This window comes from Oculina patagonica, chromosome 10 (genome assembly GCF_052425735.1).
Source record: "Oculina patagonica isolate OP01 chromosome 10, crgOcupat, whole genome shotgun sequence".
Classification (NCBI taxonomy): Eukaryota; Metazoa; Cnidaria; class Anthozoa; order Scleractinia; family Oculinidae; genus Oculina; species Oculina patagonica.
In genome coordinates, this window is record NC_135767.1 from 15,557,245 (window position 1) to 15,572,336 (window position 15,092).

The 15,092-nt window shown below is 40.6% G+C and overlaps 2 protein-coding genes across 3 annotated transcripts; one reads left to right on the forward strand and one right to left on the reverse strand.

Moving 5' to 3' along the window:
- The first annotated feature begins 1,732 nt into the window (after positions 1-1,732).
- On the forward strand, positions 1,733-8,700 carry LOC144629082 (putative skeletal organic matrix protein 5). Of its 2 annotated transcripts, none has more exons than XM_078487268.1 (6): positions 1,733-1,890; positions 5,837-6,099; positions 6,417-6,531; positions 6,681-6,726; positions 7,607-7,733; positions 7,951-8,700. In XM_078487268.1, exons 1-6 carry the CDS (start codon positions 1,824-1,826, stop codon positions 8,458-8,460), a joined length of 1,128 nt encoding a protein of 375 aa, XP_078343394.1. In that variant the 5' UTR covers positions 1,733-1,823; the 3' UTR covers positions 8,461-8,700. The 2 variants fall into 2 exon arrangements, with proteins under 2 accessions (XP_078343394.1, XP_078343395.1); XM_078487269.1 differs by having other exon boundaries at positions 6,690-6,726.
- A 4,718-nt stretch (positions 8,701-13,418) lies between these two features.
- LOC144628158 (uncharacterized) lies at positions 13,419-15,084 on the reverse strand. Its single transcript, XM_078486220.1, has one exon. The coding sequence runs from the start codon at positions 14,515-14,517 to the stop codon at positions 13,852-13,854; it is 666 nt and encodes a 221-aa protein (XP_078342346.1). The 5' UTR covers positions 14,518-15,084; the 3' UTR covers positions 13,419-13,851.
- Positions 15,085-15,092: the final 8 nt, after the last annotated feature.

Here is a 15,092-nt window from a genome sequence, read left to right on the forward strand (position 1 = left end):
AAGAAGTGGACCCTGGAAACGAGGTTGTCATGGCTTTTAAAGCTGACCAAAATGATTGCACCGTCTGGAACAAGAAACGGAAAGCAGCCGTTGAGAATCATGACAACGAGGCTAAAAAGCTTTGGCCTATATTTAGTCGCATCTTGTTTGCCAGGTCGAAGGAGATCGAGTCACGACATTATTTACTACTTCAAATTACTACAGATTTATATGGTGATATAAAGGAAAATGAATACAAAGAATGCTTCACTTTTGATCGTAAAGTACAGTACAGTACATACAATACAGCAAGGCAAGAGACGGCCAATCAAAGAAAAGAACACAGTTTAAATTAAACTGATGGGAAAACAATCTATCCTATTTTGCCAAGATAAATATATCCTAACTAAAAATGCACTTTTTTTTTATATAAGAAGGTCTAATTTTCAGCCGAGGCTGAAATTTTTTTTAATTTTTCGAATATTTGAGCCAAAAATGTTCTAAAATGTATTATTTTTTATTTTTAAAAACGGTATTGCAGAAAATTCATTCCTAACTGATATGTCCATATTCACCTCACCAATCAATAATGGCAATGTTGGTTGCGGGTCAGGATTGAATAAATATTTATTAATTTAGCACATATATTTATCACTCACGACAAGTAGGAAAAAATAAAACTCGTTCTCAACCGAATTTCAGTTCTGGGCACGTTCTTATATAAGAATCTTTTTAAATTTTGGCCTTTTTCGGCCTCGACGTCCTTATTTACTTAGATTCTTATATAAAAAAGAGTGTACTCTTCAGGAATATTATTTGAAACAAGATAAAAAATACGCAGGGTCCTAATCAATTATTTATAGTGCTAAAACGCCAAAATATTCGAAGGGAATTCGTTTATTGCTGTAGATATTGAACGTTCGCTTTGCTTTGAAACAATACAAAAATAATATATACATAGGAAGGAAGACTTTACAACGGTTCGTAAATAATACATAGACAGGAACTTTAAGACATCACGTATCTCATTACAGCAAGGCGCTTAAAAGTGTGACCACCTTTAATTAATTCACATTCTTTCGTGCAACCACCATCCAATCAGAAACCAAGGACAGGTTCCAGTTGACTTCTGATTGGATTAAATCTGCACGGAAGAATGTGAATGAATTAAAAGTGGTCACACTTTTGGGCGCCTTGCTGTAATAATTTATATAGAAAACAAATTAAGTCGCCAATGTGAACACACAAATTTTTCTTGATTGTCCCCTTTCCTTTAGCATGGAGCTAGTTGAGAGAATTTAACCATTCCTTATTTCTAGTGTCCTCAAAGCTGGAAAGCATATTATCATTTTCAAAATAAAGATGTTAAAAGGATACTTACCCAAACGAATACTTTGCAAGAACAAAACGTTCTTACTAAGTTCAATTAATAGCTAAAAGCAGAATTGTTTTTATTTCTTGTTTAACTCCTACGAAAAGATAACACTAGCTTTCGAATTAAGCTGTCGACAACCAAAAAGCCACATTCGATTTCTTGGTCATAAAGTTCGATTAATAATAAGAAGCAGAAGTTTCTTTCTTGTTTAACTCCTGCCAATTTTCAGATGTCAACAACAAAATGCAAAACGAACGAGCAATTACTAATGTTCCACTCATAGACTAATAGCTGCTGTGAGTTGTCATCAAATAAACCTCTCTCATTGGCTAAAACTGACATTAAAATAATTTATTGGCACAAAAAAAAAATTAATTCAAAGTTCTCAGTTTGCTCTCAAGAGCTTCACGTTTGCAGCCAACTTGTTAACAAGTTTGTCAGACTCACGCGGGAATAATTTCCTTTTACCATGTTTTCTGTTTTCATTTGGCCCATTCTATTCCTTGCTTTTAATCTGATCACTGACGAAACCCAAGGTAAGTTATATTCCTTTTGTTGTTCATGCGCGGCCATCCCTGCTTTTTGTGGTTGTTTTATAACTTTTTCAGTTAATATCAAAATACGCTGCACTTAAAGTAGTCAGTTAGAAAACTAGTTTAGTTCTTTTGTAACACTTTTTGTTTGCTTCTTTTTAAATATTTTTATATAACATTTCAATAAAAAAAAAAAAAAAAAAAAAAAACCTTTATTTGAGTGTCAAAAACTAAAATAGCAGTAATAAAACCACTAAATGGGGACACTTTAAAGTAAAAGAAAAATAACAAAATCGAAATATCCTAATAAATGCTAAAATCGGTTAAAATTGGTTAAAATGTTTACAATATATCTACCTTGATTTGATAAAAGGTGGCTAACGGGCTGATAAGGAATGTATGGGGTTTCATTTTTTTTTTTTTTTTTTTTTGAGGATACGGAGAATTGTTCGGCTTTCTTCCAATGAAATGTCGCCCTGTCTAATGTAGTGAATGCAATCTTACTTTTTGTTCTCCCTCCCTGTCTCCCCCCCCCCCCCCGTCTCCCTCCCCCTAGAATTACTTGTGGTTAGTCTAGCCCAGTCTCTTACTCCAACCCCTCTCTTTCATTTGAATTCTAGTTGCGCGCGCTAACTAGTAGAACAGTTGTGATCTATAGCTTTCCATTCTGCTGTCTAAAGGAAGTTTGCCGGAGGACATCATTAAGTCCCGTGAAGGTGAAAGTCTTACGATTTGCAAGTTGTGCGTCGGCTGTTATCGTACCTCAAACCGAGCTTTAGGCGGTTAAACACAGATAACCGGTCGGCTCGTTTTGCCAGGTACAGATAATGTTGAGCTTGCTTTAGACAGCAAAGGTCTTTAGCCACATCAATTAGGACTCGGAACTAGACTATACGGGCTGATTTGAAGGCGGTCATAACGATATTTGGCTTGAACTTTACCGTGGCTAAAGACTTAGTTTTTTACTGTTGAAGTTTGGGGAGCGGGCGTTATGCGCTCGGCGATATTCAAATACATCCGGGACATTGTCGGTTATTTCTAAAAGAAACATGTCGCAGTGGATAGCCAAGGAATCGCTTCAAGCGCTGATGTGAGTACATAGTTTTCTTTTTCCCTCAATTTTAGGCGTTCTCCGCCTAGCTAACACTCATAGTTCATAGTTCTCTGTGATTCGCTAGTGGGAGGCGATGCGATCGTGTGCATTTCCGGCCGCGACAATGGAGTTGACAATTGAGATAACACATGCCCGCTTCCTCAGATATTTTGCCTGATTTGCTTAAAGTTGAATCGAATGTCGATGTAGAATGCTTTAGTTCAGTTTATTTGAGACGTGCATGCTTTAAGAAAGCTACAGTTCAGCTCTCCGCCGAGTGTTTTCTTATGTCTATCTTGGTATTAATTTTGACTCACATTTCAAGTTGTAAACACTCTTAATTAAATTGATAGAATTCTTGATTTAAACAAAATGCCGTATATGCAGTCTTTTTGGTTAAAAAACACATAAACTAGAGTACCTTACGTTAAACTTGAGCTAAAATTAGCCCTCATTCAGCGTTCGTTACAGAAATAGGGCTTCAGAACTACGGTTTCATGTCAAATTTCGGGAGACACCTTTTATCAAATCAAGTTAGATATACAAGTTAAAATACAAGATAAAATATTTTCAATATGTACAGTTAAAATACAAGCTAAGAACTTACATTAAGAACTACATAGAATACAATTAGCGCAGCAATTATCATTCATTAAAATATCTAAATCTAGCTTACGAATGTTTTTCTTAAAAGATGACAGTGTTGGTAAACTCCTAATGTCCTTTGGTATTATGTTCCATATCTTAGGCCCAACGTATCTGATCGTATGTTTGCCATATGTGACTGTATTAAATCTAGGGATAACAAATTCTTTGTTGCGTAAGGCATACTTCGTCTCAGACCTCTGAAATAAGTCAGCAACATACTTAGGACAGATGTTATGCTTAACCTTGTACATAAGAGTAGCTAGGTCCTGTAACCTTCTATTTTGTAGAGTGCATAGGTTGGCCATAACTAGTAATTTGTCATAACTTGACGATTTGTCGCAGAAAATGGCTCTGAGTGCCCTTTCTTGTATGCGCTCTAATTTTCTTCTATCACTCGCACGGCAAAAATGCCAGACAAGGTGAGAGTAAGTTAAATAGGGTAGAATGGCAGCTTTAAACAATTGTAACTTGGTGCTAGTGGGTATCAAGTTCCTGAGTCTCATTAACACTCCTACACGTTGGCTGCTTTTCGTAAAGGTTGGCTATTTGATACTAGATCTGAATAGGAAATAAGTCAAAGTGACTACGTACATAACCATATGTAAGAAAAACTGTCTCCTGACTCATTTGCTATTTCATTAAACTAAAGTTATATCACAAAATGCGTTCAAAGAAACCTTTAATGAACATCCGTTGAAAATGAATTTAAAAACTGTCAAACTTTGGGTATTTAAATTTTATAACAAAAAGCAAACAAAAAACTTTGCCACTTTATTACGAAGAGCTGAAATGATCACCTTTTAAAATCTGTTTCCATTGCAAAGTGTTTAAACAATTTTAAGCCATCCCGAAGGTTTGCGTGTCGAAAGGTTGTCTCATGATTTGCATTCTAAAAAGGTTGTTTTTCAGTTTGGAGAAGATTTTCTGGTTTTATATAGCGTTTTCTGTTTTATTTTTTCTTTCTCCTTTAGACACAAATAAAAATATCCAACTTTCGTAGCTTTCATTAAAAGAGTACAAAAAAGACAAAGTTAGGTAAAAGGTTGGAATTCCGATAAATATTAGTTTCCGAGCTAACGTTGAGAGGCATCATAATTATTGTTAGCAGGTGGCACACGAAATATTGTTACAGTGCTTTCTGTTTTAATCTGTTGCGTGTTTATTGTATTTTTTTCTTAATACCCAAAGCAACCAGCACAACTTTTAATAGCTTATCTAAAAAGGAAACACTACTCAGAAAATCTCTTACAAGGTACCTAAAATTTTGAAACAAATATTTGTCTACAGTTAAAAAGAAAAGGGAAAACTATTGGGATTAAGTTTATCGTTCTCAGTCGCGATACGATATTGAAATTTTGTTGCTCTATTAGAAGTTGCTACATGAAGTGACTGCTTAAACAGTGTCCCGAAATATCTTAAATTATGTGCACATATACTTTAGTTTTTTTTTAGTTTTTTGCTTCTCGCAGCGCCTCCGTCACTTTCAAAAAGAACCACGAACAGATGCTTGGAAGAAAAAAAATGTTTATTATTCACATGATGCTCAAGTCGACGTTTACGTGCGTTTTCCCTTGCATTTATATGGTGAATTACGACACAATTACAAGACCATTCTCATCAACAATTAATAGGGTATAATGGTGAAGCTACTAGGCTGACGTGATGAGAGCGTATTTACAATTACTGAACTGTTCAACCGGTCACTCTTAATGACAATTATAGCCCACAATGAGCGTACTGAAATGTTATATTTGTAGCAAGAGGACATTTACTGTCCCGATAACTCGAACCTACAAGGAAAATCGGAAAAGGTTCGAGTTATCGCGGGCAAAATTAATTCTAAAATCAATGATCTCTTCGAGATATCGACTTTTTTGCATGAAGTTAGTATGAGTAGAAGGTTTATCCTGGGCATTGTTGTTCGAACATATCATGGAAGAATTCAAACGTCTGTCAGTTCAAGCATTTTTTTTTTATTTTCGCGGAGTAAATGCTGTATTTGTCAGTCGCGACTTTAGGCCACTGCACCTCCTTATAAGATAAACAACAATAATAATAGTAGAAAAAAAAATGAACAAATAAAACAATTACATATAAAAGATGATGCATCCAAAAAATGAAGTTTCATAGTGTAAATCTAACAGCCTCCGTTAATAAGTCTTCGTATATTTATGTTATCTTTTAATAGCATTATTATTTTATTTTCAGGCACGTGTGGACGACACGTTAAATTTACTACTGAAAAATATGGCTATGCTCTTCACGGTCACGTGATCAAAAACCTTTCTCTACAAGTGGGTCAGACACGTGATCCTTGCAGAGGTCAATGTGTCATGGAGAGGCGCTGCGTGTCAATCAACACCGGTCCACCAATCAACGACAGAATAGTATGCGAACTGAGTGACTCGGATAACTCTTTACACCCTGAAGATCTTAAACCACGAGTAGGCTTTACCTACATTGGCACTGAGGTGATTTTATTTTCAAAGCTACATTAAAAAATAATCTTCAAAGAGATTGTTAAGGCCCGACCAAAAACTGGCAGTTTAGATAAACTTTTACTGCTCGGTACTTGACATCTATAAAATGGTAAAACCATAATCTTTAAAGTTAAATGTATACGGTTAAAATTTCTAGGGGCATTCTAATATATATATACAAATTCATTAAACAACATTTAAGAAAAAAAAAACATATGCCTTAGAAGGTCTATTGAGACCTTTAAAGGGGTGGGGGCTATTGGAGTGGATTGGAGTGATTTATTCCTTTTTTTTTTCTCTCATTACAGAATCTTTGTAGCAGCAGCCCATGTTTGAACAATGGAACCTGTCAAGCTGGATTCACTAGTAAAGGTTTTCGTTGTATCTGTCACGCTGGATTCAGTGGAACAAACTGCCATGAAGGTATTTTGAACTGGAAATTATTGTATTTTGAACTGGTATTTTGATCAAGGAAAATCAATTTCCCTCATCTCCATTTTATAGCCGAATTTATAGCGAGGTGGCAATGACTACTCTGTTCTAAAGAAGCTAACATATATTTTTTGTTCTAGCTCTTCCAGCTGCAAAGTCTTGCAAGGAACTGTATGAAGAAAACAAGTAAGTCAAGAAACGTTGAGGTCATTGATATCAGAAAGTTAGTTAAAATGTCGTTAATGAATTTGTTACTTAAAAATGACGAACATGTTTTTTCCACATCTAGCGTTGAAAAAGGTGTCAACAAATAGAAAAGAGCAAATCCGTGCTTCTTATAGCTGGGGTACTTGAGTGATTACCTTATTATAGGAAATTAACGCTTGTGTTAATTAAAAGGTATTTGAAATTAACGCGACTTAAATTAACGCGAATTGAAGAAAAAATTGCTTCCCAATTAAGGAAATTAACGCGAAAGAGGGGGTAACATTTCAAAATGAAGGAAATTAACGCGACAACACAAAGGAGAAAAGAACTTGTTGAGACAACAGGAACAAGTTTACTTCAACACAAAGGAATCTGACCGCCTCGAGCGTACGTTCTTCACAGTTTTAGTGATCCGGCAGATTTCCACCCTGATGAAATTATGCCTTTTCCTAAGAGTCAAGACGTGTGGACTGTTTCGACAAAATTGGGGCCAAAATAATGGAAATTAAGGTCATGGAAATTAACGCTCCACTTAATTAACGGTGCGGAAATTAACGTTTACAAAAATTAACGCGACTTAAATTAACGCGAATTTTTGAAATTCGCGTTAATTTCATGAAGCGTTAATTTCCTATAATAAGGTAGTTTCAGTGTTGTAAAACATTGACATGAAGCAAGTTAGGAAACAGTTGATTCGAAAGCCGTCAATAAAAACTAATCTCCGGAGTGATCGAAACGTTAGACCCTTAAAAAAATAAAGCATTTGAAACATGGACCATGGTCGAGGTTATTGGTTACTTTTTTGGTTCTTTTTTTGTCTACACTATCTCTTGGTAACAGATGTTTTTATATTCAACAGGTCGAGGGTGAGTGAGCTGGTTACGCTCCAATTTGACACAAAACCAACTTCCGTTTTCTGTCACTTTGGAGATTTCGGATGTGGAGATGGGGGATGGACGCCAGTCATGAAGACAGACGGCGACAAGGTATGGCATTTAAGAGAACATGTCAAATTTCTTCCTAAATGCGCTTTTTTCATGTAATTGCAATTTATGGAGCAAAAGCAACCTGAATCGAGCATAACTGCGCATGATTTAGGATTTTAGGTATTTTAGCTTAATGGTCAGCCTTTCTAATGGCGCAGAATCCTGATTTCTGAAATAACATAATTATGAAGACTAAGGGGAATTTTCCTTTTTTCAGAGCACTTTTCATTATGGCTCGGAGTACTGGAGCGATAAAAATGAATACAATCTTCAAGGAGGGGAGACTGGGTTTGATACAAAAGAGACCAAGTTACCGATCTACTGGAACACATCCTTCTCCAAGATTTGTCTCGGAATGAAGATCGGCCAACAGATCAACTTCATTGTCATTAACAAGCAGGCCAACTCTCTGTACTTACTGATCGCTGACGGGCAATACCGGGCCACCTCACTGGGTCGTAACACGTGGAAGACGCTGATTGGTTCAGAGGCCTCTTTGCAGTACAAATGTAACAAAGAAGGATTCAATGCTAACGGCACATATTCCAAGGCAAGAATCGGTATTGTTGCAAACAAACAAAGCAATTGTGACAATTGCAACTCAAGGATCGGGTTTGGTACAGGAGGAAACCCTGATATTTACCTCACGTGTGGAAATGCAGCAAAATATGACCCAGATAATGGAGAAAAATACATCAAAGCCATGGGATACATTCTGGTGCAATGAGAAGCAAAATAATCAGGATAATAAAGGGGTCAATAAACATTTACAGACTGCTTTGAAGCATGCCAGATGTAAATTTTAAATACGTAATTAAAACCGTAAGACTAACAAATTCAAACCCATAGATTAAAGGGACTATGCCACGGATTGTAACAGATTTTTGAACGACTAAAATTTTTATTTGAAACTTAAAAATAATTGCCCATTTTTATTAACAAATTCTATTTTCAGCGCTAAAACTGTTTAGAAAATAGCACAAAGTAAATACGTGCGCTGATTGGTTAAAAATTGTGTTTCTATAACTCGATGGAGACACAGACAGTTGTCGTAGACACGGCAATCAATATTCACGGCGCTAAAATAAGCAATGCAAAAATAACAACTAATAATTGTGCCAAATTTTAATGTCACAGCTGACAAAAACCAGGTTAAGACTAAACAAATATTTGCAAATTTTAAAACAAGCGAGTAAGATGTTTACAGAGCCCGCTACACATTCAAAAATAGTCTGTGAAAGAAATTATCGAAGCGGCTGACCTTTCAAAGAAGTATATGAATTGGCGCAACTTCACTCCATTCTAGGCTTTGCAGCACTTCAGAAGTATTCACAGCTCCTCAACTGGACAAGATATTCGTCCAGAATGCCGAGTCAAACTTCTTTTAACAGAAAAATAATTCACTTTCACCTCCAAGGTTCGAGTCGCTCGATCGTCGGTCGTCAAACCATTCGGTTAGTTCGATGAACCGAAATAAAACCACAATTCTTGACTCCTTCCAGTGCTGGACTTCAGTTAAACCATCGACTTAGTTATTTCTCATAATTACGTTAACTTTGGGGCCTGTTTTCTTTGTTTGTTTGGCCAAACAACGGTGAATTTTAGCCTTGAAGCAAATGTTGAACAGTTGATTTATTTCTGTTCATCGACTCCCGTACTATAGTAGTAAGGCACAGCTGTTTAGCAGAATACCAATCACAGTGCAGGGATTATAGCAGATGACCAATCACGTTACAGGGATCGGGTCACGTGACAAATAAGTAGTTCAAATTTTTGAGGCTGTGACGTCATCACTCGGACCACCAATCAGCGTTCAATGGCCGTTTATTACGTCATCATTGGCCGCGCGAGGCCTGGAACCGAGTTGACACGCGGGACGTCTGCGGGACCCGAGTAATCCCGCGCCCTATCTTAGCAAGACCACCATCCTCGCAAACTGCCATGCTGTCCTTGTGGTATCTGAAACTAAATACTTGGCACTTAACGCATGCGCAGAGTAGTCTACGCGATTCACTCACAGAGTTAGCAAGCCGACCATCCTTTATATATGGTTCACAAACGGCCATGCTGCCCTTGTGGTATCTGAAACTAAATACTTGGCACTAAACGCATGCGCAGTTGAGTCTACGCGATTCACTCACAGAGTTAGCAAGCTGACCATCCTTTATATATGGTTCGCAAACGGCCATACTGTCCTTGTGGTATCTGAAACTCGATACTTGGCACTTAACGCATGCGCAGAGTAGTCTACGCGATTCACTCACAGAGTTAGCAAGCCGACCATCCTTTATATATGGTTCACAAACGGCCAGGCTATCCTTGTGGTATCTAAAACTAAATACTGTGCACTAAACGCATGCGCAGATTAGTCTATGCGATACACTTGCACTAAATAATGAGTTACCCCTCTTATGAAGACCCCAAAGGTATATAGGCTTTCCTTGTGGTATCTGAAACTAAACATTTTGCACTACACGCATGCGCAGTTGAGTCTATATTGCTTTTTCTAAGAATTTGGGTCGGCGATTCAGAGAAAACGCACGCTTGTAAAGCTATTTTTTAAAAAATCACGTGAGAGAGAGGGGGATGGGGGTATCCCCCTTTCTCGGGTGTACTGGGAACGAGTAAGAGAGTTTTGTTTGTTTGCTCAAGTCGGTGATCGAATGCACATACGACAACATGTAAACGTTCAACCTGTTCTTTATTGTGTTTAACGTTACACAACATTAAAGTTTCAACTTTTTCTTGGCTTGCATGATTCGTTTGACAATGCGTTCCGTCATGGTTTTACTTCCAGGTAATTTGTTGATGGCTTTAATCATTTTCTCGTCGGCTTTCCACTTGTCCCTTAGATTCTTGGCGTGACTGTAATCGATGTCGTGCTGTTTGGCGATCTTGTCTAATCGATTGATGCCCGGGTCCCCGCGTTTCAATCGCTTTGCCAATTTGGTTCCGGGACCCATGTACTGATAACCGGGCCAGTGAAATTCGATTCCAGTCTTCCCGAGCCACTTCTGAATGTCGATCCCACGTCCGCGTTGTCGTCGCCGTGTCGTCTTTTTTTCAGTCCTCTTCTTCTTGGTCTTCGTCATACTCCAATTTTCGTCTCAACTTTTTGCCTTTGGCCCAATCTTCCCAACCGGGTAATGGTTTCAGTTTCTCGGCTTCCGTTTTTCGCACAGCTGGCTTTTTCCTCGTCTTTAGTTTCTCTTCTAAACTCTTGAATCTCTCTGCCAATGTCGGTTTGCCCGCAGGTGCCGATTTTGCTTTCTTTGTCGCCTTCGGGGTGACTGTGGGAGGTGATTTCTTGGCACTCCCTTTTATGAGTTGTTTCAACATGGTCTCCACGGGTCCCGTCACCAAACCTACATTCTCCAACTCCTCCTCCTCCTCCTCCTCCGCTTCTTCGCCCGGCCGTCTGGCTGTTACTCCTCCCATGGGAAATTGACGTATCCGTTTGGTCAAACGAGCCCGTTCGCGAGCGAGAGGTTTCACTCGTGCCACGGCGATACCGTCGGGAACGGATTTATCTTTTAACAGCAAGTGACTTTCGGCTGCTATGCGAGCCGCTTTGTTCAACAATGCATTGTCCGTGATTTCGCCTTTGTAATATTGCACCAAACGATTCAAGTCTTTAGCGGGAACCATCACGACTTCCTCGGTCATCTTTGAAGTATTCTTCCAACAAGCTTTCGTAACACCCTTGCCAGTAACGAACTTCCTCTTCTAACTTGTCTATGCGCCTTTTCAAGTCGCTTCTCGATGTACACTTGTCGCTACACTCCTTGCACAGTACTAGGGTCTTTCCTTCCGGAGTCTCTTGCCTCTCTCGAATGCAATCTTCGCACTCTGCGTCGTATTTTAAAGCCAAATAGTCATGATTGACGCGGGCGTAGGCTTCGTGCCAGTGGTCTGCTCTTTTTTCCCACTCTGCTTCTCTGTCCGCCGATTCGCGTAACATCTTCATCATTGTCTGGAGGGTGTTTTGCAGAGACATGCTTGGTAGATCTGTTGCAGTCCTTTCCAAAACCCGCTACCCTTCTGTGACAGGAGACCTTCTCGCCTTCTCTTCAACGAGTTTCTGCGCTTACCCAGTTCGCGCAAGACCTTCTTATATCGTCGCAGCTTGGCGGTGATCGGTGGACTGAGCGGAATGCGGTTCTTGAGCAAATTCAATACCATCTCACTCACGGCGTTGATCTGATCGGCGTTGGCGTGCTGTAACATCTCTTCTCGCTTGAACCGATTGGCTTCTCTCAGAATGCTCTCCAAGAACGGACGCTGTCGACGTAATCGATTCATACTTCCCACGGGGCTGGACGTCGGTTGTAACTACCGGTGACGCCCTTTGCCCCCATCCTCTTATAGCGTTTGTCCTTTCCCAATTTATAACCTAACTTGCCGGCAAACTTGAGTATGTCCAATAAACCCTCTCCTCTCCACACGGGTCCTCTTTTAGGTTGTTTTCGTCTTCTCCTTATTATCTTTCTTCCTCGCACCATCTTGTCACAGAATGCAGTCTGTTGTAACTACCGGTGACGCCCAATGCCCCCATCCTCTTATAGTGTTTTTATCTCTTTTTCTTTCGAGTGGCTGCATCCAAGGCTTTCTTTGCACCCCAACCTGCAGCACCCGATGCAGCACCCAAAGCGATTGCTTTTCCACCCGCGATCAAAGCTGGTATCAAGGCTGCTAAGGGTAAAATACCACCCTTCTGTCCTATTCTTCTCCTGCCAGCACGTCTCCGCCTTTGCGTCACACGTTTCTTTCTCCTCATGGCCCTATCGTCGTCGCGGTCTACGTCTATAATGATTTACATTATCCATTATCCCTTTAAATCCTTGACTGGCCAATTTACCACCCAACGTGAAGAATGTGGGTGAAGGACCCGAGAGAAACATGCTGGCCCCCTCGGCTATCTTGTCCACCAAACGATGTTTACGTCTCGCGAGAGCCCCACCTCGCTGCCTCTTTCTTCTGGCCTTACGTTTCGTTCTTCCCATCCTACCATAACTGTCACTTCAGACGGGGGTACCTTCGGATTTATCGTGTTGTCGTTCGTACGCTTGCACGTACTTGTCGGCCACGGGCGGCGTGAAATCGGTGATCGTGTCATCTAGAGTTTGCATCTTGATCAAGAATCCTTCTAGTTCGTTCATCGGAAGACCGCGCGCGTACGTTCTCAATTCGATCAACGTCTTGTCGTAGCTGGTGTAGGCAAAACGACATACGTCCACTTTGAACGAATATTTCTTGAAATCGTTCCAGCCCTTGACGACAGTCCCAGCTGAAGTTAGGCATGCCACAATAACACTATTTTCTGTAAGGGAACCCGCAATGACACCCGCTGCCACGATGAACAAAGCCAAAGCATTCAATGAAGCATGACACCACTTAAAATGGTAAAACATTTGACGATGACACCACCACTTTTTGTGGTAAAAGTTATACAATCCGTCCAATCTGTGTAACAGGTCTGGATCCAAGTTCGTCTTCGAACCGTTTAGTAGGGACATCTTTAATGGCTCACTCTCGTCGAGGTACGACGAACGGTCGGTCGTCCCCCGTCTTTATAGGTCGTAGTGATGGTGTTTGTCGTGGTGATGCCTGCGATGCGACGTCCAGCCGCCACTTGACGTTGATCATTTAACAGCATTTGCAATTGACGTTGCATGTCGTCTTGATTCAATTGGTGTGGACCACCCGTTAGCGTTCCTTGACCTGCAGGTACGTTAGACCTCGAGGAAGAAGGTCTCAAAGTCCCCGTACCCACTGCAGGAGACGGTAATTGATCCAAGTACCGTCTTAGGACTATGGGGTCGATTCGATCCAATGTCTGTTCCAATCCCCCTCGGTTGACGTTGACGATCGGAATGGCACTAGGACTGGTTCCTACTCCTGCTGGCGAATGTCTTGACATGTTTTTCTAGCTCTCTCTTCTAGTGTCTGGATCAATTCGCTGAAGTAAGTCTCGTTATATTCTCTCACGAATTTCCACATCTGTCGCTTTTTGGCCAAATGTAGCACGGTTTGCATGGCGTCGTAGTCCATGTCCTCTTCTCTCATACGCTCGAAATGACGACTGCACAGGTCCAAGAACGCGAGCCACACGTGATCGTTACGTACGAACATCTCGAACGAATCTGTAACATCTCATGCATCCCTCGCCTTTTAAGAGGTGGCTAAAAATCCGTCTGTCGTCGCCACTGGCAGGGTGTAGATCCAATACCATGTAACCAAAGGGTCTTTCCGTCGTCTTGGTGTAGACGTCCATCACATCTTGCCATCGGGAGGGAAACGCTTGTAACAGTAAATTCCTCATGCCCAATTGATCGCGAGGGTTCTTGAAAGCCACGATGTAATGCGCATTTCGAGAAATGCTCTTGGCGTATTTTCCCGGCGGAAACATGTCTTGACACAAGTACAGGACGGTGATGTTCCTGTGGTGGGAAAGTTTGGTGAACAGATCCAATACTCTCTTGTCGTTTCCTCCTTCTTCCATCAGATCGTCCAATACCATCACCCCTCCGCGGGGAAACCATTTGGTCAAATCTACTTCTTCGGGAATCCCTTCGTGAAATTTCACGCCTCGCTTTTTCATGTTCGCGAAACCGTCTTGCCAAGCCCCAAAACAGTAATGAATGGTCTCAGGGGGTGTACTAAACAACTCTTTTGAGTGATTCAAAAGTACCGACTCGGTAAAACAAGTCTTTCCGCAGCTAGAGGGGCCCACGATCAAAATGCTAGAGGGCATCCGAAAGCTAAAGGCTTCACCGCGCTCCATGGCGAAATGACATTCGTCAAAAAACGAGCAATGATATAAGCATGTTGCAGAAAAAAAGTCTGCAACGAATCCCGATCTCCCGAGCGACAGACGACACACACCTTATTCATTTCAACGTTTTTATTTGTCATCTCACAACAACAAGTGTCTTACACCGCAGAGAGACGGTTCACAATCCTGATGGTATTCCATCTTACAAATTTTGTGCCACGACCTTTCCTTCGAGATCAATTGCTTCAACATTTGCCCAACTTTATGATCATTGTACACGTAATCGTGTTTCTTGAATCTCGCTTCGAATTGACTCATGCTACGTCCTTCGGCCCTATCGATGAGATACATCAACGCGTAATCGCCGCAGCTCTGACTGTACAACGATTGTAGACTCTGTCCGTTGCGCTCCACGTACTTCCAATGAGCGTCCAACCAATCTTGCAACGGTTGCGCCGTCTGGTACACCTCCAGGGGTAAGGCGTAACTGTCCAACACTTCGCACACGTTTCCATTCGTCCACAGAGCGATCCAATGCCGACCGCGCATGTAGTGGGGATCGGTGTTGACGATGTACCCGCGGG

What these genes read in the sequence shown, in the direction of transcription:
- LOC144628158 (XM_078486220.1), bottom strand. Translation starts at nt 14,517, where the DNA reads ATGGAGCGCGGTGAAGCCTTTAGCTTTCGGATGCCCTCTAGCATTTTG.
- LOC144629082 (XM_078487268.1), top strand. Translation starts at nt 1,824, where the DNA reads ATGTTTTCTGTTTTCATTTGGCCCATTCTATTCCTTGCTTTTAATCTG. An exon ending in TTACCTACATTGGCACTGAG is followed by an intron (nt 6,100 to 6,416) that starts GTGATTTTATTT and finishes CTCTCATTACAG; the next exon opens with AATCTTTGTAGCAGCAGCCC. An exon ending in GAACTGTATGAAGAAAACAA is followed by an intron (nt 6,727 to 7,606) that starts GTAAGTCAAGAA and finishes TATATTCAACAG; the next exon opens with GTCGAGGGTGAGTGAGCTGG.